The 25,639-nt window shown below is 40.4% G+C and overlaps 1 protein-coding gene across 2 annotated transcripts; it reads right to left on the bottom strand.

Annotated features, from left to right (window-relative positions):
• Window positions 1-1,689: 1,689 nt before the first annotated feature.
• Window positions 1,690-23,941, bottom strand: spsb1 (splA/ryanodine receptor domain and SOCS box containing 1). Of its 2 annotated transcripts, none has more exons than XM_018741868.1 (3): window positions 23,794-23,941; window positions 5,599-6,447; window positions 1,690-3,075 (listed from the first exon to the last, which is right to left on the bottom strand). In XM_018741868.1, the coding sequence occupies exons 2-3, from the start codon at window positions 6,290-6,292 to the stop codon at window positions 2,948-2,950; spliced, it is 822 nt and encodes a 273-aa protein (XP_018597384.1). In that variant the 5' UTR covers window positions 6,293-6,447; window positions 23,794-23,941; the 3' UTR covers window positions 1,690-2,947. The 2 variants fall into 2 exon arrangements, with proteins under 2 accessions (XP_018597384.1, XP_018597385.1); XM_018741869.1 differs by having other exon boundaries at window positions 1,690-3,072.
• Between the last annotated feature and the right edge of the window lie 1,698 nt (window positions 23,942-25,639).

Genomic DNA, 25,639 nt, shown 5'->3' with positions numbered 1-25,639 from the left:
TACATCTGTGAGATGTCTATATGAGATATCTAGACATCTAGGAGATGTATGTCACTTGGGAGAAAAGCAACTGCTAAATGAATAAATAGAAATTAAATGACAAAGAGTTTAAGGTGTTGACTTGGCCTCCAAATTCCCCAGATCTCAATCTGATCGCGCATCTGTGGAATGTGCTGGAAAAACAGGTCTGATCCACGGAGGCCGCACCTTGGAACTTGCAGGACTTAAAGGATCTGCTGTTAATGTCTTGGTGCCAGATACCACAGGACACCTTCAGAGGTTTTGTGGACTCCATGCCTCTACAGGTTAGCTCTTTTGGCAGCACGAGGTCTTGTGGGAACCTACACAATATCAGACAGGTGGTTTTAATATTGTGGCTGATTTGTGTATAACAATTTTGCATAAAGAGTTCATATATCAAGGGATGCCTGTACAGGTTTTATTAAAAATGGTTCCAGCATTATTTTTGTAATTACTAAGGAAATGTCAAGTTCTTAATACGCTTCCTCAACCGTGGACAGAAATTCAAATGGGTAAGGCCAATATCCAAATAGATTAATAGATTGCTGTATGAAGTTATCAAGCATTTTAGCACTGAGGCTAAACATATGTATTTTAATTATGTACCTATGCACTCAAAATACAGCTGTGGGGCAACTTTGTTACTACAAAAATTTTTCAATAATATGAATGTAATTTGCAAGCAATTGAGCAAGTGTCAGGAGCCTGATGACTCACCACTCCCCAACCAGACTGCCACAGTATGTTCCTCCACCTCTGCCTGCTGGCTGGTCCCTCAATGTGGTGAAACACTTCCCTCTCTCACTCAGAACTTCTGAATCTCTCTACCTTTAAGAATGGTTTCAAAAATTACCTGTTTTGGGCTCACTTCTCTGATCTCTTATGTGCATGATAAACTTGTACATGTTGCAATTTTTTCTATAATAAATCACTGAATGGCTAAACTTTCATACAGCTGCTTGTAACATACACTGCATGATATGTGGAATGTGACAAACTGACAACTTAAGAATCACATGTCTGCATCCAAGTCTCTTATTCTGTTGATGTAATTAATGCACTCATTTTTCTCTGAGATGTAGGTTGCTTTGGAGAAAAGCATCTGCTAAATGAATAAATGTAAATGTTATATAATACAAGGGAAAGGAATGTCCCTACTCTTTATGACATGATCTGTTGGCCCTCAATTCTTCACACTGCTCAATATCCTTTTTGGTGGTTGTAAAGTCCTGATGGAGTTAGTCTGAGGAAAGAAAATACCTGCATCCTATACCTGGTGCTACTGGGTGCAGCAACACCCTTAAGGTTGAAATAGGAAGCGCTGCTATTTCTGTTATCGGTACATAAGCTCCACCACAGTGTCAATAGACTGGTCAACTGTATGAGGGCTGAAACATGCAAAGCAGAAGTGCTTTATCAACAGTGTATTTTGCTTTCCAACTAAAACTTCTGAAACTCACAGGATGTTTGCCTACACTATCAGCTCAATTCTACAGAGAATGACAGTTTATAATAAGGGCTGCAGAGATCTCATTGTATATGAAAAGGGGAAGAAGGTACATGACAAAAATAGTAATACAAAATAAAGTTTTTTTTTTTTTTTTTTTTTTGGTAGTTACCGACATTACTGAGTACAAAACATAAGGAATAACCTTAAAAGGAGGACAGAGAAAACACCCACAACCAGGTGAAGTCAACTAATGTAAGACAAAATTGGCTCGTAGGTTTTGCAATGACCTCATACTTATAAAAAGTTCACTTAAAAGGCAACCTAAAGCAGCAATATCACAAACTATTTACACACTCTGCCCAAGGCCTTCCTGGCTCTTCAAACCATCTGAGCAAACCCTTAGATCCTTACAGGCATAAAAAAGGACCAAATATTTAAAGACTGACATGTGATCCATTAAATGTTCAGTACTTTTTAAGAAAGAGTTCTTGATACTGGAGGGCTACAGAATCATAGTGATTTTATTGTTTTATCAGTTTAACCCCCCCAATAATCAATACTACTCATTTATAATTTTTCAGTATGACACAAACAGGCACTTCAGCCTTTTCTGCACTATAACGTTAGTGTTTTGTAGTGTGACAGTGTCTGTTGAGAGAATTATTCCTCAAATCTGCCAGAAAATTTTCTCATCTGCTATTGCTGTGTTTCCAGGATGTAATGTTTAAAAAGGAGGAAAATTTACACCTTGAGAATTTTATTTGTAAATTTAAGAAACACTTCATGACTGAACTGAAAAGCATAATAATAAAACCCAGAATAATGAACAGATTTGAGCACATACTTGCCAACAGATGGATCACTGAAAGGCAGCATCTGTTTTGCAAGTGCTGCCTACAAACAGAATCCTAATTGCCAATATCAATGTGAAAAGTGCAAAAATAGAAAATGAATCAAGCTAAAGTCTATGCTTAAATCAGAACCCATACGAGTGCTTGGGAACAAAATTGTTACCAGCAACAATGACACTGTTTGACCAGAAGGAGATAAGTGGTGACCACACGGTAACTATCTAATTTGCGACCCTTGAGTATACAAAGCAAACCACCAGTGCCCTTTGCTTGGTGCAGATGGCCAGCTATGTTTTACCTCTAAGAGTACTTCCAGCCCTATTAGGATGAGGAAAAAAGTTAAAAGGTGATGATAACCAGATAGTAAACAGGATGGGCATTTCAAAATATGCAACAAGTACTGTCTAAACCATTTGCTAAAACAGCCAAATGTAAAAGGAGGAGTTAGATGCACACTGGATAGCAGATCAAAGGTCTTTGTGACGATCATCTGGGTCATCTCTGAGGAAAATGGCAACTCCACCTCCTCTGCAAGTGAGAGGTCTAAGGGTGTCCCTCCTTCGTCAAGCAAGAAGTCCTTGAAAGGGGGATTCTTCTCAAGAAGTCCTTGAAAGGGGGATTCTTCTCACTGGTAGAGCAAGTAGTCTTTAAGGGAGGCAGGCACAGGCAAGCAAGGGATCTCACCAAGTCGTTCCTTTCCCAGTGCTAGACGCACTGATCGTCGACACAGATCCATAAGGGGTAAAGGCTCTGCTGCCAGGGGGAGAGACAAAACAGTAGTGAGAAACACCTGCTACAACTAACCTCTAAAGGGCTCTCTCTAGAAACATTCAATCTGTGTTTTATAACTGAATTTATTGACATTCACACCAATTAATGCACTAAACTTAGAACATTATCAGTACACAATAGACAAGCCAGTATTCCATTCATCCTGCACTTATGGAATTCAAAGCTCCTGTGGTCTTGCTGCAAAACTAGTGTAGCCATAGACAAATGTGAGGAAACAAAAAAGTGACACCTGGTCAGCCATTTAGGAACAAAAAAACATAACACAAAATGTCTCAATTTTTAATTCTTTATGGAGAAGTCAGATCTTAAGTAGAAACTTGATAAATAAAAATGTTTATAACTCCACTATGAACAGTACTCTGCATCTCTTGCCAAAAAACCAAGAAAAACACAAGTTTTCAGACGGGTGTTTTTAGCTTTGATCTTAAATTTTCCTTTGTCCCTAGCAATGAGAAGCCTGACACTTTGGACAACCAGTAGATCCTGCGTAGGCGTGAAGACATAGTGGTCAATTAGCACATGGACAAAGCCCAAATAGCACTATACTTGAATTTAAGTCTGGCTTAAAGCTCCTAGTAAAATGTGCAACTAGGAAGAAGGGGGGGGGACTTTCAATCTGGAGTCTGCTGTCCTACATAGAAGTTGTATAGTATGCAACTCAGGGCAGATGCATCTCTAACATCATCCTCATACCACTGTTCCAAATCCTGCACAGATGCTTCCACAGTCTTAACAAGATGTTGTGTGTCCAGAAATGTTGTATTGCATTTATACTTACATGAGTTTTCTTCAAAGTGGTTAATTTCAACTTTCAATTATTCACCCATTTTTACAGCTGAGCAATTTACACATTCTGAAGCTGAGAGATGGATAAATTTAGAGACCGCTGGAGAGCTTGAACTTGCTGTTGAGTATGGTTAAGCCCCCCCAGTATACAAAAAGAGGTGAGGCTGTGGAGGTGGGGAGGTTTGCCAAAAATGATATGCAAGACTGACTGTAAATGAGATTACCATATATGCATTGTGCAAGACTGACAGCTGGGCACAGCTGAGGATTCCATCTAATATTTCTCTCCTAAAATTTTGTTTTAAACTCCAAATTATCACACACACTGCATTTTATCCCTTCCACATTATCTGTGCAAAACTATAAAACATTCAAGAGCTCTGCTATCTAAGAAACCTGCAGAATGTTTGTAGAGCAGAACGGTACAGGTCTCATATGCACTAATATCTGGTTCTCTACAGCATAGAATTCTTTAAACCCACATTTAAGCCACATGAGGTCACACTAAATAATGCAGTAAACTCATAGCTCCAACTTAAAGCATGTGCAAATACCATAGCAAAAGCCAGGCCTCAACATTATTATTTTTTTTTTTTTTTTTTTGTTTGCAATCACTACAGGTAAATTTCACATTTTCCTCAAAATCAATTTTTTTTTTTTACCAATCCAATTTTAAAACGTATTGGAAAGACAAAAATAAGTACATGTCCAGGTTTAAAACATCCTTTAATTGGTAGGAGCTCAACACAAAATGTACTATCCACAACTTCACTGATTGCATTTTCAGTTCAATATGAGGTAAAGCCTGCTAATTCCAAAAAAAAAAAAAAAAAACACTCCATCAGCCAAGTCAAGTGCACTTCTGCTTAGAGATAAAGTGCTTATACATTTTGCCATTGTATTCTATAATTTTTTTCATTTTATGTTCAAAAACTGATTATATATTCTTCCCTTGCTTAGCCATTATTTTTGATTTTGTGGTACTAATAGTGCAATAATGGTGCTTCCTTGGAAGAAATTGCTCAAAACGGCAAGATTTAATGGCTATTTCGCAAATTTGAGTGCTCTCTAGTGAGGAAAAGATTTTTAAACAAAAATGCAGAAAGTGCAATTAGTAATGTCACATGGCTGCTTTATTATGGTGGCATTCATCACTTCACGTCGTATTTCACCTGAATTTATTGTACATCTGTCTATCAGATATATCAGAATGATTCTACTAGTTCAACTACAAAAATGTAAGCAAATTTCCTGTCCCTAACAATCAGACAACCATTAATGTTGAGCCCTAAAAGCTATTCCCTTGCTATGGGTTTCTGATGGCTGACCAGCAGTACATGGGTAGAGATAGGATCACATTCTTCGTGCAGGTAGGGAGGGTACACGGTGATATGCAATACTGGTTGCTAAGTGATCAGAAACTTCCCATCCTTGGAAAGAGGGAAAGTTTGTGTTCTTAATGTAATCGCTGAAACACTATGAGCTGCAAATATACTTTCAGTTGCTGGCATTTCAAGTCTTGTTTGTACTACAAAGATCACAAGACATAGGCATAGTATTAATGATAGAAAGAGATCCCTTTCTTTGTGAAATACTATCACCAAATTCAGCCCTGTTGAATTTCACAGAACACTGTCAATCAGGGGAGAGGGGGGGAAAAAAAAAAAAAGAGATAAATGGGATAAAAACCATACTTACGGTCAAGTCCGTTTATGTACCGGATCCGAATTTCACAGTGTCCCCACACCGCACTCACTACAGGATACAATTTCTTCCCCTTGAGTCCTCTGAAAGCAACACCTAGATACTGTCCATCCACCATGAAGCTTAGTGTCCCCTCATCCATATCTAAAATCACCAGAAATGAGTCAGGTACAATAAATGTTTCATCTGGCTCCAAAAAGGCAGGGTAGGTCTTATTGGGCTGGTTCTTGCAGTCATGATACAGTTTGTTCCGGCCCAGGTCCCAGCCCCAGGACTCATGATTGTTGCCTATCAGCGCTGTATACCCTACCGAATGTAGGGGAGCCTCGCCTGTGGCCACACCCACCACCGCATGCGTGCCCCGCTGGCGCATGGCCCAGCTAATCTCCCACACATGCAGCCCTCGTGTGTAACCCACCCGGCCTCGGATGCCATCCGTGCTCTGGGCCACAGGATGCCGATGGAAGACTAGCTTGTTGTCCTCTTTGACAAAGATGTTGAGTGAGCGGTCATCATTGTTCCAGGAGTGCTGCACCTGCACGTCCGGACCAGCAGAGGGCATGTCGAGCAGCATGTCTAGCCGTGCTGGCTTCATATAGTCCAGGTTCTGCAATTCTAACTTGAAGGGCCGGTATGCAGGGTCCCGCATATCCACAGTCCTGATGCCTCCAGGAACCTTCTGCCCCATGCTCTGGGTGGCCTTATCAGTACACACCACCCCTCGAAGGGAAAATAACAAAAATGTGGAATTGTGACTCCTCCTTCTCTTTACTGGACCACTTTGGGACACCTTACCAAGTGCAATTTGGTGGAGGAAAACTGCCAGAACAAAAGATCAGTCACCTGTAAAGAAAAGGGAGGAAATTTTTTACAAGTACAAACAGAGAAGTCTTTCATATCCAGAATGAGTTTTCTAGCTAATCTTACAGTACCTTTCATTTTCATGTCTAATATTACATGATGTGTCACTTTCCCACACTGCTTTGTGACATCATACAAACTAGAGAAATTCCATACAGACTTGAAAACATCTTGCACCATGATCGTGGAAGCAATGTCAAAAACCAAAGAGGTTTCATATTCCACCTCTTGCAACTTAAATTTAACCATAATTTCATGTACTCACTTGCTACGCCCCAACCACTACACTCCTCCTTCCCTGGCCATTTGGTGGTCCACGAGTGCCCAATCATTCTTGTGAATTTCTGAATCCCTCTCAACATTCAAGAAGAAACTGAAAACACATCTCTTTCTGACCTCTTTCAGTCCTGATATCCTACCTGCATCATTAATTCCCACTACATTTTACATTAAAAAAATTCTAAATACAACAGTTTATGTAATATATGCTGGGTAAATTGGCAGTATTCTATTCATTGACTGTACTCTGAATTATATATATCTGCATCTCATCTTTTGGTGCAATGTACCTTTTCACTCTGAATTGTACGTGGCTTTGGAGAATAGTGTCTGCCAAATCAATAATTTGAAATGTGACTTTAAATTTACATTTATTCATTTAGCAGAAGCTTTTCTCCGGAAGCGACGTACATCTCATAGAAAATACAATTTTAACATTAAATATTTAACTAACTCCATCAAGGATACAGTGAAGCTCAACAATTACTTCGACATTAAAGCACAGTAAGCATCAAAGTCAAATACGAGACAGGGCAAAATACTGTTCAAACAAAGAGTGGTACAATAGAAAACAGATCTTGTTTATTGGAGTTCAACAGAGAAGCCTGTTCAACAAACAAAATGTACTTCTACTTCAAATCTCCACCTACCCAAATTGGTTTTATGTAAATTGTTAAAGATTCTGTTTAAAAATAATCCAAGATTCAACATGCTGATACTGACAGGACCTGATCATTAAATCCAAGAGCTCTGCCCTCTGTCACATTTGGTTGCTTGATGGTCCCACTCAAGAAGCCCCAAAAACTCTTTTCCTCAAGAGTTTATACTTGGATTTTAGCTCTGATGTGCTGGACTGAGTGCCTTTTCTTTCAGAACTGTTGAACCCCTTCCACAATCCAAGAAAAGTTCACAACACATCTTTTGGACCCACCTCTACTGATCTGCTAACAGCTACCTAAATTAGCAAATACATCATTTGTCACAATCTTATTTGTGTACCCTTCCTATTCTAAATTCTAGGCATTTGCTCAAGTAATATGCATCAGCAAAATAAAGTGGCATCAGACAAATAAACTACTTCAAATATTTGTGTTTCTAAAGCTCTTTGTCCATTATGAAATGCATTTTTTTGGTTACCCTTCTGTATGTTGTACAGTACAATGAAGAAAAGTGTGCTAATAGCACCAACATAAAATCCAAGTACCACCAAGAGTAATCCATGAGTTTCTCAAGACTCTTGGCCAGTTGTTCATTCTTTTTCACACCTCAAATATATCTCATGGGGGGGGGGGGGGGGGAGGAAAAACATGACATGTTGAGCCCTTTCCTTTTACAGCTCGAAGTCAGAAAACAGCAGGAAAGTCAATACTGTAAATGCATGGTTTTAAAAATATATATCTATACAGCTGTGTCTTTTAAAAATAAAACTGGATAAAGTAGACTGACCTTGAGGATGGCAGACAGGAAGGGCTTGTGCTATATTACATTGTCAGAAATCTTGTTCACGTTTCAACAGTCATCTGAAAGCAGCCATATTCAGATAACTATCCACATTTCAGTACCAGAGAAGCCAAGTAACCTTGAAACAGAGACACTAGCAGAAGGCAATGTCTTTTCTTAACCTATTTGCTATTTATATACCATTTGTATCAATGTCAATATTTTAATTTACACTGGTGACATGTTTGAATGCCAAATCCCTATTTGGCTCTCCCATGCAATTCTTAAGATCAAACGTGCAGAAATAAGCTTTAAAATGGAATGGGGTAAACGAATATGCAAGGTGAGAAACAAAGGGCTTTTGGGCTATAATTACCTTGAAATATGAAACGTGCTGACAGAATGAGTTTGCATCAAAGCTCTCTCTCTGTACACAAAGCAGTGGGAACAGACTAGGAATAATGGGCCAGCTCACAAGCCCTTTTAATTGAATTGTAGACAAGAGGTCATTGAGAAGGGTTTTGGCCCCATCTCTATTGCCAGTAAACATCCATTTAAATGGGTCATGTCATTCCACTGAAGACCAAATAGTGGGAGAGGTAAAGCATGCAGAGGGTGGCAAGCCTGTGAATGTAAACAGTGTCTTTATCAATGGCTGTCCGGCTTTTAGAGGAAACGAGACATGTTAATCTGAACACTTTCAATGTCATTTAAACTGGGCCCTCCTCTGCAGCATTCCCACAGCCAGAGAACTATTTACATTAAAGCTCACTGCTAACAGCTTGAGTTTAACACTAACATGTTTAAAAAGTAAGTAAGAATGGAGAGCAGAATCTATAAACTGTGAAATCAGGCCAGTCTGTTGCTTTAAAAAAAAACTATCCAGTAGGATAAGCTGGACTGAGTTCATAAGTTATGAGCTCAAGCCACCGCAACACATGCACTTTTCTGGCAATCCTACCAATCCAACCAGACAGACACACTGGTGACAGTCAGAAATTCAACATGGCATACTTCCAAAGCAGTTTTCTTGTGCGTATCACGGATTATGGTGTACATACTTTACTTCTACTAAGTCTGCCATTTACAGACACAAAACATCATGGAAAACTGCCTCCAAAGCTTATCTCTGGACTGAGAAGCTTTTGTTTTTGGCAGCATGGGGCTACAAGGTTGCAGTTTGAGACACTAGTTGATCCCCTGCACTGGGCTCTGGTACTGATTGAAATGCGAGTGGGACTCTGGACTCAAGCAACACTGAGGTCTCTTGTCCTAACCATCAAGTCTCCTCTTAATCCTCATGCAAATTGGGGCCCTCCATACACTTTGTACTCTTGCCTGTTCTGCAAATCTGTAAACTGAAGCCTCGCTCCGTTCTGTCATCTTACCCTTTCTCTGTGCTCATCAGCTCCTAGTCAACATCTGCATGACTAAAGTGACAGAGTAATCAAATACAAAGTATTCCAGACTCAAGCATCAAATCCCACTTAAGGCAGAAAACAAATGAACCCTGAGAACATATTAATTGTAATTCTGTTGGGTGCTGTGGAGACCAAAGAAAGCAATAGTACTCACAGTAGTTATACAAAATACTGGAGGAGGTTAGTCTTGTTTGAATATTGGGGGGACATATCAATCCAGTTACAGGTTTTATACTCAGTGCTTACTGTGACGATGACAATCACATAAGCAGGGCATGGCAGAGATGCATGACTTAGGGAACTGACCTAACAAAGAGACAGGTTCAAAGCTAGTTGGAGACTTTTGTCACACTCCCAAGCAAGGCATTTACTCTGAATTGACTGACATTAAGCCACCCAAACATAAGTAGTGCAACAGCTGATGTCCTATTATAGTAAACTGCAATTCAAAGAGATAACCCCAAAGAAATAAATCCCATAGTGGCCCTGAATAAACTTAAGCTTTCTGTCTCAGTTAGAGACAGATATTGCCAATACCACGATAACAACCACACCATTATTTTGGGTAGACTATCCTCATACTGTACGTAGCTTAGTTGCACAGGAAGAAAGACAGGTTTAAAATAAACATGCATCGGCCATCATGAGCTTCATTCATTGGTTTTCTGCAGCTATCAAAATCAAATTCGAATTTCTTCATCCCTCAAACATCTAAAACCAAACACCTGAAACCCGATACTTTCAGGGCCTAATTGCTCCCTATGCCTCCAAGAGGCCACTGTGCTCTGCCACCTCTATCTGCTCAGTGGTCCCACATTTGAGAGATCCACCATTAAAAATCTGTAGATTCTATTTTGCCTCCAATCCAAGTTCCCTTTATCCCTCAGCAGAGCACTGCCGACAACCTTTCAGCACTGAAGAAAGGTCTCAATATTCCATATCTCCACATTGCCTAACTTCTTAGAGAAAACCTCATGTCACAATCAACTGTGTGTTTCCTATGGATTCTAGAGGCAGTCACTTGTATAATGTGCACTTTCAAAAACAATGGTATTGAACAAATTGAGTGCTTTCCCAGAAATGCACCTACAACATTTGCCTGTTGTGACATATATTTGTTTATGTACATAATATTGAAGAAAAGCATATGCTAATGAGAAATGTAAACATTACACAGCCTCTCACCTTTTCAATACAGAGGGGTTCTGAGAACCAATATGCTCCAACAAGAAGACACATGAGATCCAGTTGAACCAGAAAAACCAAGCATTTGGCCTGTAGTAAAACAGTCACTGCTATTAAAAAAGTCAACACTTTCAGACTCCATTTTTCATTCTGGGGCATACAGACTTTAGCTAGGAGGGAGGCCTGTGAGCAGCTATACAGCCACTGCACAAAAATTGCACTACATGATGAAAACCACACTTGCGATTGGGGAGAGGGGATATAAGCTTGCATTCAATGAATATTCCTGGAATAAAATAACTGTGCTTACCCTATCCTAATGAAGAGTACCGGCTCTCCCAGAACTTAGTACAATAATATTCATGTGACATTCTAGAACAGTATTGACAGACTGTATAGAGTTTCTATACTTTTAGACCATGTATGCCCATATCTCATATAATGTGCTCAATTCTTTATGAAATTGTGCCCTTAACATCTAATGACGACAAATCTATCTGCTGTACGACATTAGCTAACATTATTTTATACAATGTTATTTTTAATGTGTCTATCAACAATTGTTTCATTTACAAAAACTATTTACATTTGTGATTCCTAAAAGCTAAAGAAAACATTAAGAAATGAAGGTGAAAACAATGCAGCATGACTATAATTTTACTGTTACAATATACATTTATTTAAATGCTTTTCTCCAAAGCAACTTCTAATGGATACTATGTTGTGTCATCAGCCCACACACCTTATTCACCATGGTGACTTACACTGCTGGAGACACTACTCACAATGGGTCACTCATCCATACCTCAGTGGAACACACACACACACACACACACACACACACACACACACACACACACTATGAGGGGACCTGAACATCATGTCTTTGGATTGTGGGAGGAAACCACAACACCTGCAGGAAACTAATGCAGACACGGGGAGAACATGCAAACTCCACACAGACTGAGTGGGGATCAAACCCATGTCTTCTCGCAGCACCCAGAAGCTATGAGACAGCAGTGGTACTTGCTCTGCCACTGTGCCGCCATACAAAGTACCATGGGAAAAATTCTAAGGTCTTCAGGATTTTTCCAGAAAAAAAAGAAAAACAAATCACAACAACTGACATAAATAGGAAAGCATCACCACTGTGCTAATGCCCGGGGGGGGGGGCCATGTTGACAGGGTGGGTGGGAGAGAAAGAAGCACCAGATTTCATAGAAGTTCTCAACAGGAGGGCTAATACAGACATGTACATGCAACACCATTAGATGAAGGGAGCTAAAGTACATCTAAATTCCTTTTCATGTATATATGGCTCTGGTGCACAAGGAAGTGCTACAGTTGTGAAGTAGGCAAACCCAGTGTCTTCCAGCTGCCAATCTGTCGAACCTGCCACTTTCAAATGTTTCAGTCAAGAAAGGAGCTTAAGTTGGTGTTTGAGGTAGAAAAGCAATGACTGGATGTAGTTGGTCTCACCTCTACCATAACATGGACTTTGGAATCAAACTTCTTGATCAGAGGTAATCCCCCTCTTACTGTTGTGCTTGTTCTCATGAAAAGCCCAAGGCAGTGTGGAGATACTCACAGACCTCTGGCTGAGGTCTGTACATCTGAACTTCTTCTTGACGGACAAGAGGGTTGCCTCAATGTAGCTATGAGTTGAAGAGAGGACAACTGTTTGTGCTCATGCACCAAACAGCTGTTCAGAGTATTTAGCCATTTTAGAGAAAGCTGGTGATGCGCTCGAGAGGTTGCTGCCTACAGACTCTGCAGCCCTGCTGGGTGATTTCAATGCTCACGTTAGATAGAAAAATGCACTGTGAGGAACAGATGGCCACATCTGAACTGAAGCTGTGAACTGCTACCATACTATTGTGCCATTCAAGGACTGTCCATAACAAACAAGTGTTTCAACACAAGCATAAGTGTCCCTGGTATCAGAGCATCTTAGCTCAAAAGGAAATGACTGACTTTGTAGTTATGTCACCTGACTTGACATCATCTATTCCAGATTAATATACAGGAGCAGAAAAGGGGAAAGCGGTCAAGTCACCACTTGGTGGCAAGTTGGATCTGATGTACAGAGAGCCACCAGGATAGACTTGGAAAACAAACATTTCATGAGGGTTTTCTGTACACAGTTAATAGATAGCTCAATGCAAGATCAATTCATTTTCCACCTCTGAGATAACTGCCACCTTGTCCTGAGAGATGGAAACATTGAGTAAGAATGGACAGGTTGAAGCCTCAATCTTCAATATGCCTGCTATGGTTGGAAAAAAGCTAGTACATGTCATTGTAACAACCCTAGAAGCTGCTGGTGGATGGCAATGATCAGGAGATCTCTGTTTTGGATGATAGGTACTGGCAAACGAGTTTCAAATGGAAAAAGGAACAGCGGGGGAAAAAAATGCCATTAATTAGTAAATAAACAGGAAAATGTCCACAACCCATCCTACATACGGACTGGGCAGAACAACTGTCCACTTTTCAAGCAACAATTTTCCAATCTGTAAACTCTGCAAAATTCTACAGAACTTAACCCAAAGTAAATTGAGGGTCATCAGCTTTAAGAGGTTGCAAAACTGATTTTGGAGTTACAAACAAAAGAACAGTCTTAGTTATGTCCCTAAATCAAAGATACTTCGCGTAGCTATTTCTGCATGCACTGGGCTGCATAAATTGGAACAGCTGCCGAATTACTTCACACACTAATACAGCTGGTATAATTAACAAGAACATAACCATGGCCTGCTTACTGAAACAAGCACACACACACACACATTTCCTGAACCGCTTGTCCCATATGGGGTCACGGAGCCTACCCGGTAACACAGGGCGTAAGGTCGGAGGGGGAGGGGACACACCCAGGACGGGACGCCAGTCCGTCGCAAGGCACCCCAAGCGGGACTCGAACCCCAGACCCACCAGAGAGGAGGACTGTGGCCCAACCCACTGCGCCACCGCACCCCCCTTGAAACAAGCACATGTATCCAATAAATTGCTTTAAATGTGACAGTGTAGAGACCAAGGCCAAAATAAAATCTACATTTTAGTACCAGGAGGTCTCAAGACCAGAACAGGAAGACTTCAGCTCTACCTAAAATCTAGCAGGGATAATTTTAGAATTACAATACACATAATGCTATACACTAAAAGCTACACTAAAACTCCATCGTAACTGTTGTATTTGTTAATCTTTAAGTTCATTACTTATGAAAACGTTGTTAGGGTTGTTGTTGTTCAAGCGGCTCAAAACTGCCTGCTGCACTAGTCAGTATATTTTTTGGGAGAAATCATGTATTAATTTGATAATACTGACTATAAATTAATGAATCTCAAAGTATGGTTGTCAAGCAAATCACTGCAAGTGGGACATAAATAAAAATTCCCATACAGTACATTATTCTCATATAATAGTACAGTGTGTCAGTGCTTTGTTTTGTCATGACTGTAAATATATTTGTTTTGCACCACTAAGCTTGAACTTTTATGGTGGACTGGGAAGTACTGTAAACAAAACAACCACCACATTTGTGTTGTAAGGGGGGAAAAAAAAACCTCACTCCAAAGACAACATACAGTATTAACACTTCACCCCTTTTTGCAATTCAATTGGTGTTGTTCTACTATTGACCCAAATGTCAGATTCTTAACAGTCAACAGGAGCACCAGCATCCGAGTCACAACAATGTCATTCCTCATTAGATTCTAGCCCATTTTTTAAACTATGACAGTTCAAAAATGAGAAAAATACAGGGTAAATTATCTTTTTCCAACAGACAACATAACTTCCAGAACTGTAATATATTTTCTGGTTCCCCGGGAACTCTAGCTGCATTACAAACACTGACAACTCATCCATCTCCACAGTTAGCCCATTTCAGTGGCACAAACTTTTTTTGAGAAGTATTCAAACTGGCATACCAATTCAAATCACATGCCAAAGCCTCACTTGACATGTCAGCACATATTCATAGTGAATAGTAGCTGATGGTTTGTTTTTTTTTTTTTTTTTAAAGAGTGAAGTTCTCTTTGGGCTTTCTTCCTTACACCATGCCATAAATACGCATGCTAGTGGATTCAGAACGCTCAAGCATTTGCATTGTATTTACATTTATTAATTTAGCAGACACTTTTTCCCAGACCAACACACAACTAGAAGTAAACAAGTAAATTTCACCAACAGAGAGATACTGATGTAGACACATTATTCTCAAAGTACAGTCAGTCAACACTATTTTTGAGAGTACTCATTACACTAGCACCTGCATGGTGAATTAATGACACGCCCCTACCCCCTCTGTGTCACAATCAACTAATGAACTTTGAGTACCAATTAACTTTTGATCCCAGTTATAGTTTGTAAATCAGGAACCAACTGTGTTCAAAACAACCACAATTCTGCCAATGAAGTACAATCACATCTTATATGAAAGGGTCCTTAACAACAAAAACTGACTACAATGGCTTATAGAAACAAAATAAAATCACATCTGTCCATTAAGGCAGATGTAACTCACAACAAAACAACTGTACTACTGTTGTAGTTACTATTGTAGGACCATACTTAAAACTGTGGCACTGCTATATGGGGAACTATGATGTGTAACATATTCCATCTCTGTACTACAAAAAAAGGGTGATACAGTGTGACAGAGCAGTAAAGGTTACTCTGTGAGATCCAAGGGTAATTGTAATTTTTGACCATTTCAATCCCACTGCCTAGCATCACTTGTAGATGGTAGAGGGTACTGTGACAACAGAAAGAGCAGGCTTAGGTCTGCTCTCAAAGACCCAGTTGTGCAAGGCCGGTGGCCAAGATAGGCACCATTTTATTAATATAACAACAACAACAACAACAACAACAACAACAACACAAAGTGTGTGCGTAACACCCATTATTATTACCATATTATTCAGAAGGGAGTATGGGCAGGCATGAAGAAAGTAAGAGCCAGCAGAATGGTGGGGCTCAAGCAGCAAGTAGCATAGACAAAGTGGAAGAGTACATTACAACGGAAAGTTACCTGGTCGAACATCTGGCAGGCTGACTCCCACCGAGTCAGGTTTCTGGTCCAAGCTGTATATGACACCTTACCAAGTGCAGTTAACCTTTGTGTCTGAACGAAGAGTGAATCGCCCTCTTGCCCTCTCTGCACAGGGAGAGGATCCCTGGAACACCTTCTGTGCAGTTGCCGAAAGCTCTTGGCGAAGGTTGCTACCGTTGGCATCACAAGCAGGTGATGAAGACAGCTGCAGAACATGTTGCCACAGCCATCAGCGCCACCAAAAATCACCACCCTACATAGAATACTATCTCCTTTGTCAAGGCTGCCTATAAGGTCCACCCACAGCCTAGAGGGAAGACAGGCCTCCAAATCACAGCTACCGACTGGCAGCCAAGAGTGGACTCAGAAAAGCAGCTCTTTTCTGAGACTACCAAGGAAATGGTCATGTTGGAGCTCATAGTGCCCTGGGAAGAAGCCAATAAGCGGAAACGTTTAAATTACCAGGGGGTTGTAGAATAATATCGGAGGCAAGGCTGGCAGACACACTCCGCGCCCATAGACGTGGGTCATCAGAAATTTGCAGGGCACTCACTGTGCAAAGCCCTAATGCTGCTGGGCATCACAGGGGAGACAAAGAGGAAGGCCAACAGATCAGCTACTGAAGCCACAGAGAGAGCCACTATGTGGCTCTGGATTGAAAGATCAGAGCCGTGGTCAGTTGCTGCTGGGATGCAAGTCAGGGCTTGATCAACCGCGGATGGGTCGCCTGGGCAAGGGTGTCTGATGTTGAAAGACCAGAAACACCTAATGACCCTAGGTCACGTCACAGACGATGTGTTCCAGCAGATTTGCAGGATGTGTCTTATAATTGGCAGGACATTTTTACTGGAGGAATTCAGGGTAAGGTCCTTGTCTTTGCATAATACAGCCTGAGGTGGGATGCAAATCTGGGTTCCATGAGGGACAGCTGGTAGTGTAACAGTTAGAGCTACTGCCTTTGGATCCAAAGATTGCAGGTTCAATCCCCCACCTCTGGCTGCAGTACCCTTGAACAAGGTGGTACCTACCCTAATTGCTTCAGTAAAATTACCCAGCTGTATAAATGGATAAATAATTGTAACCTTAACACTGTAAGTTGCTTTGGAGAAAAGCATCAGTTAAATAGGGCAACATGGTGGCACAGCGAGTAGCGCTGCTGTCTCAGAGTGCCTGGGTGGTGCAAGAGAACATGGGTCTGATCCCCGCTCAGTCTGTGTGGAGTTTGCACGTTCTCCCCGTGTTTGCGTGGGTCTACTCTGGGTGCTCTGATTTCCTCCCAAAGACATGCTGTTCAGGTTCCCCCATAGTGTGTGAGTGACACAGAGAGAGTGTGTTTTACTGATGTATGGATGAGTGACCCATTTTAAGTAGTGTCTCTAGCAGTATAAGTCACCTTGGTGAATAAGGTGTGTGGGCTAGTAACACTACATAGTATCCATTGTAAGCTGCTTTGCAGAAAAGTGTCTGCTAAGTGAATAAATGTAAACATCAACAGCTTTAACCACCACACCACTTGCTACACTAGACACACCACCTGTTGTGTTATATTTGTTAGTAACACTGCCTTGTACCACTCAGCATAGTGAGGACGTGCTTTGCCAAATTAATATACTGTAGGTGGTGGCTTTGTCAACTTAATTTCTTTAATTATAACCATCTGTGAGTTCTCAAAATGTGTCCCTCCAAGGTGTACCCACACCAAGAGTGACGGGGATACACTCAAGGCCACTGAATCCCTGCATTAAGACCAGTGGTTAACAATGTCACACCATAAAAACCTTGCCAGCTACAAAAATGCCAACAATGAGACTTCATGACATCTCAGCTCTTAGGGATTCCCGGAGAACCCTTGTTGGTGGCCTATGCCCCAGGAGGGGTAGAAGGCATAAAAAGAAGAAGATAATAAATTGTTGTGGCATTGATTAAGAAAACCTTGCATTAAATTCTTTCAAACTTTCTCGAGTCATTTTGCAACATTTTTCAGTGAAATATACAAAAATATAGAAATTTTCCCAAAAATCCAGTTGAAAAATCAATAAACAATGAACACAAGCCATAAGGAACTGACTTTCAAAAATACAGTAACTTTCAAGTTTTCACAGCCTTTCTTCCATGATTTCCTTCAGCAGGAAAACATGACATATACAATATTAAATGGACATAAACCTTTCACTTAAGTATAAAACAGGTTCCATCTCCATGAAGCTGAAAGAATCAGAACTCTCCCATAATTATATGTAGAGTACACATTACTATTGCAGCAAACCCGACACTTTGTTTTACATTCACTTTCAAAGAATTGGCTTAAAATCATGAGACTCTTACTTGGTTGAAAACCACCAGTAGAAACAATAAGATATTCAGGAGTGTCACCCAGCATACTGATTCACTCACACCAACATAAACAACAGGTTGCAGAGGACAATCCTTCCTTTGACTGAGGGGAATCAAACAAAAACATGGAAGCAGCTGCTTGACGGAAAACAGAATCACCTTCTAACCAGCACAAATTTACTACTGTCTTAACTAAGACAAGCCTTTGTTTCACCAAGGTGGTTCTAGTCAAATTATTTCCACCAGCAATCGAACTACAACCAAAAAAAAAGCAGATGAAAGAAAAGTTATCCCTGGCTCAATCGGTAAATGCTACTGAAACCTCTATCACAACTGTCACTCCAACACCGCAACCACAAGCACCTGGTCATAATCAACAGGGTATAAAGATCACCAAACCACTGCTTCTCAGTCGCAGAATCCCATTGAGAAAGCCATCCCCCCTGCACTCCAGAAACTTTCACTTGCCTTACCTTATCCCTGGGTCTCCCTTCCATGCTCCCCATTCCGTCTCCTCATTCCCCAATCCTGTTTCCCACGACCTTTACCTTGTCCCTTCGACCACATCTCCAGATCATCCCTGATACAACATTCACCCCTCGAGTTTGGACCTTCGCCTGTTCCCGACTACGAGATTTGCTTTACCCAGTCAAATCCTAAATCATGATCCCGCACTTGGGTCCATCTCACGGTGATGATGTCCCTCTCACTGACTCAGTGTGACAACATGCCATGATTCCATGGTACAGCACAAATAATGTGGTGCACTAAACTCCACAAGAATGCATGGATTTCTTTGTTCAGCAACAGTCTCTTCATAGGAACAAAAGCAGTGCTGTGGAAGATCTGGAGCAGGCACCCTTATCAGCAAGAGATAATCTGGAAATACATCATCCAAGCAGCCCAAAAAATGGGCTAGCATAAACACAGGGAAATTCACAGAAGACACATACCTGAATGAGTACTGCAGTCAGAATGAAAACATTAACATTTGCCTGTTTTAAAATGTGCTTTCTTTGCTCAAATAATACACAGTATAGGTTTCACTGAAAGCCATTCAGCTTCCTTTGAGAAACAAAAAAGTCCATAATGGGGGGGCTTCTAGGCACATTTGTAACAGGGATATGTGACAGGTATGGAATTGCAAATTTAGGTTGATGCTATTATATTTGAAGCTTATTCAGTAAAATTCAGTTTTTTATAGCGTGCTCTTCTCAGACAGAGACATAGAACACTGAACAAAGACATAAGAAACATATCAAAATCCTTAGGCTTCCAGGATTGGTTCACATAAGAAACAGTTGGGTATATATTAAATTACTACAAATACCCATGCAGTTCTTAAAGATGTAACTAGGCCTACTGGCCATGGAGGAAAGGAATAAAACTCACAACCGAAAGGCAAGGGAGAAGGGGGGGGGGGACACACCTCTGGGGACCCAAGTGCCACTGGATGCCCACCCCTCCTGGGCATTATAGATTAAAAAAAAGACTTAAGTCAATTTACAACAAACAACACATCAAAATAGTAAGAACCTACTGAAGTTCAGTACCTGCCCAGATCTTTTTTCAATGCATTCATTATTGCAATGTTCAAAGTTTGTTGAAGTTCAGTATCTTATTGAATACTGCAATAATGTATTACATGATGCACTGAAAAAAAAGATTTGGGCAATGGCTCAGGTGGTAAAACTCACCAATCCTTGGACTATAGCAGTGAGTTTTTGTAATGACGACACATTATAGCTATAGTTATGCTACAGAGTGAGAATCATACTGGCCAGGACACTACTGCTGACACATTAAAATACCAGGAACCTATCGAAGTTTAGCATCTTCCCAAATCTTCTGACGTACAACTACGTCTTTCTCCTCACTAGGTAGGGGAGTAACTTGGGAATTGACCGTCACGTAAAAGTGCAACCCCATCATGTAAAAATGCAACCCGCTGTCGCTGCTACTGCTCGCAAATGAAAAGACACAGAGAGATACTGAATATACCGCTGGATAGAGGAAGGAACACCGCATCAAACGAGATATGAATGGCCACTGCCGGTTGAGCCTGAGCGAGCTGGAAAGGTTGCGAAAATGTCCCACATTTGGCTCATTATCGAGCTGCCGCGCGTTGCATTAGATGTGACTATGTTTGAACCACGTCATAGCATTGACGTCAGCACCTCAGTTCATAACTAGAGAGCCGTGCTATCGGATGCATATCGCGCCGGCAGGAAAACCTAAATTTAGACCGAGGTAGGGGGCCCGAAGGCGGATCATCGAATTAAAAATTTCAAAGATGCCCAAGAAACATGACTCAAAGTACTATCGTGACTGACGAGCTGCACTTAGGGAGCAAGCCGAGGCCTCTGGGATTCGAAAGACACCAGCCGAGACAGCAGTTCAACGAAAGCGTGAGCAGCGTGCCCGGGAGAAGGCGGAGCGGGAGGCTGCAAAATTGACTCAACCATCGTCTTCTCGCGCACCCGACATCACCGTACAGCAGAAGCCCATGGATGTGGATGCAGCAGCGACCGACCTGATATCTGGGCCCACCACCCACATGTAGTTCTACGTACAGATATGCAGCATAACAAAGCTATGCACCTGAAAATTTTTTCAATGCATTTTGTAATAGATTATTGCACTATTCAAAGTTCGTTGAAGTTCAGTATCTTATTGAATACTGCAATAATGTATTACAAAATGCGCTGAAAAAAGATTCAGGCAGTGATTCAGGTGGTAAAACTCGTTAGTCCTGGACTATAGAAGTGAGTTTTGTAATGATTATACATTATATAGTTATGCTATGGCATGAGAATCAAGCTGGCCAGGGCGCTACTGCTGACCAGTGTGCAAATGGCAAAGACAGACCTTTCAAATGCCTACTTTTTGCTGCTAGCCAGCAGTGATATATATTACGTACAGTAGCTCTTTTCCACAGTAGTGGAAAATTGTTTTTCATAAAAAGTAAAAACTGTAAAAAAAAAATTAACATAGCAATATCAAAAACAACATCTTTCACAATGTCTTGGGGAGCTAGAAATGATTTATTTTTTTAAAAGTTATGACGCACAAAAAAAAAAAAAAACCTGGCTGGGTCATTTTTCATACAGTTGCACATACTTACAGAAGCATGGAACCCTGTCACTATTTTTCAGTATTTGTTTGTGAGATTTATGTACCACACCATTCCATAATAGGTCTGTGACCTGTGGTGTTTCACACTGTACTCAAAAGTATGTACTGTACATCATCATTATACACAATAATGTAGTTTCATTCCCCTTATTACTGCATTCACTATAATTCTATTTCATTTTTGAAATAGTTGTATTTGTACATTTAGATATATGTGCATAAATATGTACGAAGATAAACTAATTCTAATCATCATTTCAAAAAATTACTGTTTATTACTTAGATTTGTTTATTGACATTTGTGTACATATATGTCGTGTGGCATACTTGTAGATATTATGTCTGTGCGCGTATGTGCCAAACACATATGTATGTAATATTCTGCAACTGACTGACACCCTTCCAGGGTCTACCCTGCCTCAGCCTTGCATCCAGCGCTTCCGGGACATGCTCCGGATCACCACAACCTTTCTCGGGACAAGCAGTTAAAGAAATTAGACATATAAATAAAATGAAAGCTTACATAACATACTTATACACTGGCGAAGGGATTCTGCCAAAACATCTTTATGTGATGAAAATTGAAAAGCTGTTTTGGTAAACTCTGTGTGCTCCCCCACTTTCTTTTTTTTTGTTTATTAGACACAGAGTAGATTACACGGCAAGTGGATATTTTAACCCCTTAGCCACACACGAAGGACTGCCTGCAAATCAGTACAATTCATTTTTATAGAGCGCTCCTCTCATACAGTGAGAGAGCGCTGAACAGCAGCATTGATAAGACAAATAAATAAGATAGTTGACCATATACTAGGGTAACACATTATCCATGTAGCTATTAAAGCTATATGTATTTCTACTAGCCACAGAGGAGAGGAAAAAAAACCTCTGGGGTTCCAAGTGCCAGTTGTTGGCCACCCTTCCTGGGCATTCTATTTTATTTTTTATTTTTTTTTTTAAAAAAAAAAAAGACTTTCAAGTCAGTTAACAACTAAGTGTTCTATAAAGACATAGCCCAGCCTATAAAGAGGTATAGGGTGAAGATTTCAAAACCCCAGCAACACGTGGTAAGCAAAGAGATACAAAAGGGGAAGAGAAAGATGTCAAATCTACCCACTTCTAAGTATTCAAAAAACAAAAAAAAACTGTTGTGGTAAATACAATTTATATGCAATGAACACATCCAAGACATTTATCAAAATTGAATCTAGTGAATAAGCTGACTTTTATACTGCGGCTTTTTCCAATAACTGTGTTGTTGACACTATTTTTAAACCTACATTTGAATAACATTTAATACCTATATTTCTAAATACTTACAGATGTTTCATAAATTGAATCATTGTCCGGTGAATCAAAAAAAGTCATTCAAATTATTTTGATCCATCCAGTTATGCAATTAGGGTAGTCAAAATGTTTTGCACCATAGGGTCACAATTACTAACATTCATTTCACCCCAGCTGATGCCATTAAAAGTAACCCAGGCAAGACACGTCCATCAGTATTAGTTTCTTGACGGCAAAAACATCTGAAAACATTTTAAGATTTTTGATAGTTAAGTGCTAACAGTAGTGTTTATCATTTGAAACCTTTTTTTCACAAGTGGAAGCCAAAATGAAAACAACACATTACAGTAAAGTAAACTAAGTTACACTTGCTGAGCGCATAGCAACCGACTCGCAGAAGAATAATTCCCAGAATGTCGAATTTCTTGAGTCCTCATTATTAAAAAGTCATGTGCTTAGAGCTCCTGAAAAGTCCAGTCAGGAGCAGGACAGCATGACGAGTTCATAATGCGATTCACTCGCACCAAGTTCTAGACTGTTCGTTGTGCGACTGAGTGTTTACATACAGTAACTTACTAGCTGTCATGATTAACAGCACAATAGCTCTGTAGTTAGGAAAGGAATTTATATAATAGAAGAGGGAACAATATGTCTACAGGTATTTACATGACATTAAAAGGGTGAAACTTAAGGTTTCTTTACTCGGCCCAACCGTTGTTTCAAAGCGAAAAACAAACAAAGGGCTGTAAAGAACTGCAGAACTGACGGGTTACGCGACTACGCGCGTAAAATGAAACTAGAACACCGTCCCATAGGGCACGCTTTTATTGACGTGCATCACGTAACCGTGTCCAATCGACCTTCACCTGACTCACGGAAATTATTCAAAACGTACAGTTTTTTCTAAAATAGAAGTCGATTCAGTTTTCCAACTTTGTCTGGCGCCCACTGTTAGTGTAAAATGGTTCGGTGCGAAAAAAAAAAAAAAACAGAAGACCTGGTGGTTTAAATACATCACTCACACCCCGCTGAGCCGGCTGAAAACAGCGACGAACTGTGTGTGAAGAGACGGGGCACTACTACTACTACCTTCTCCCTCGCTGTCCGACTATTCAGATGTGTTTCGTTGCACACTATCGTTTGCACAATTTTTTTAAGTTGCGTTATTTTTTAACATTATGAGTTCGCCTTACCTGCCAAATTTCAAAAATGGAAAAAATATAAAAAGTAACCAGCCCTGGAGAAACCGCCCACTCCCGTCTTGGGTTATTCCAGTGTCAGTCCATAGCCGATTTTTCTTTGATGTTTTATCGCTCGGGCGATACACACTGCAAAAGACGATAACTAGTCTAGAGCTCTGGAGAAACGTCCCCACCCCTCAACTCCCCCGCCCCCCGTCACGTGTTACAAATAGCTTTTGGCTCTCGCGCAGGACTTTCCCTTTAAGCAGCTCGTGGTTCTGCGAAATACTTTTCTCGCTAGTGAACGCAACGCTCGCTTGGACTCGTCCTTGTGGCGGCACTATCGTAATCGTGAATGAGTAACAATTTGCACATCTACACATCTAATGGACATATAATGAATAACAATTGCACATCTCATTAATAACAGTTTACATTTATATTTATTCATTTAGCAGACGCTTTTCTCCAAAGCGATGTATATCTCAGCAAAAATACAATTTGTGTATTACATTAAGAGAAAGAGACATGGCTGCAGACCTTGCTTGTTACTATCCACTTGATGCACCGATGTTCATCGCTTTAGTAGATACATAAAACGCAGGATAGATTAATCCTGATGACCTCCTACCAACTGTTTTTTTCTTTTTTAAGAATAAGGTACACAGACAAACAATCGCATACAATGCATGCCGGAGTAGCGGCTGTGTAAAGGCCTATCTGGGGAAGATCATGAAGTTACGGTGCATGAACTTTTACACCACAATTTGCACATGGGCATAAACAATTTTGTATTCACAAATGTTACTGATGTTAACGGCTGTTGAACTCCTTTTCAGAAAAGGCTTTGAAGGGAAACTTTTATTTCGGCCTGCTCTCTACATTAATAAATGATCCTCACACTGTTCCTCAGTTAACTGCAGCAAAATACAACACAAAACTGCAATTGTTCACATATACCGTACATATAAATTGTTGCTTAAAAACAGACTCTTGGTATAATGTAACTCATAAGTTGATCCTGATACTTTCTAGATTTTGGAAAACTGCATTACCTAATAATAAAATAGGCTTAATTGCGGCTATAATTGGAATGTGAGGTGTTTTATAATTTAATGGTATTGATTGTGTTCAGGGGATGCGGTGGCGCAGTGGGTTGGGCCGCAGTCCTGCTCTCCGGTGGGTCTAGGGTTCGAGTCCCGCTTGGGGTGCCTTGCGACGGACTGGCGTCCCGTCCTGGGTGTGTCCCCTTCCCCCTCCGGCCTTACGCCCTGTGTTGCCAGGTAGGCTCCGTGACCCCGTATGGGACAAGCGGTTCTGAAAATGTGTGTGTGTGTGTGTGTGATTGTGTTCAATAATGGAGTATTTCACAAACTAAACATTAAGTAACTTTTTACTTACTCCATATTTAGATCATAATTGCATATGTTGCTATATTTCTATACAGACTAACATTGTTGTGTTGTGCATTATTTTTTTTTTCTTTTTTTTGATTTTATGTACAGCAAAAGGTCAGAACAGCATATAGATAGACAGTACACTGTGAAAAAGCAAATTTGTCCAAATTTGTCCATTTGGCTCAGGGTCAAACGATTACAGTTTTTACCCGGTTTGATCATGTAGCACTTTCTAGTAACTTCTAGACAGATGTCCAGGTATTCCAAAATTCATTAGAATTGTCATGCAAATTAAATGTAATTTTTTTAAGTGGGATAAATTTAAACACTTCAGTCACCTCTGTTTACAGAGGCAACTTCAGGTGTAGCATTAAAATATATTTCTTTCCCAAATACGTCCAAGTGGACGGTGTGTGTGCCGTAGCCTAACACAAAAGTGCAGTATTATTGTATCTTACATG

The sequence above is a fragment of the Scleropages formosus genome, chromosome 25, assembly GCF_900964775.1.
Source record: "Scleropages formosus chromosome 25, fSclFor1.1, whole genome shotgun sequence".
NCBI classification, from domain to species: domain Eukaryota; kingdom Metazoa; phylum Chordata; class Actinopteri; order Osteoglossiformes; family Osteoglossidae; genus Scleropages; species Scleropages formosus.
This window is presented reverse-complemented; position numbering and strand designations above follow the sequence as displayed.

Bases quoted from the DNA above. Each gene is read 5' to 3' on its own strand.
- spsb1 (XM_018741868.1), bottom strand. From the start codon at position 6,292: ATGGGGCAGAAGGTTCCTGGAGGCATCAGGACTGTGGATATGCGGGAC. The intron at 3,076-5,598 runs GTAAGTATGGTT...TCCCCCTGGCAG, and splicing joins GTACATAAACGGACTTGACC to CAGAGCCTTTACCCCTTATG.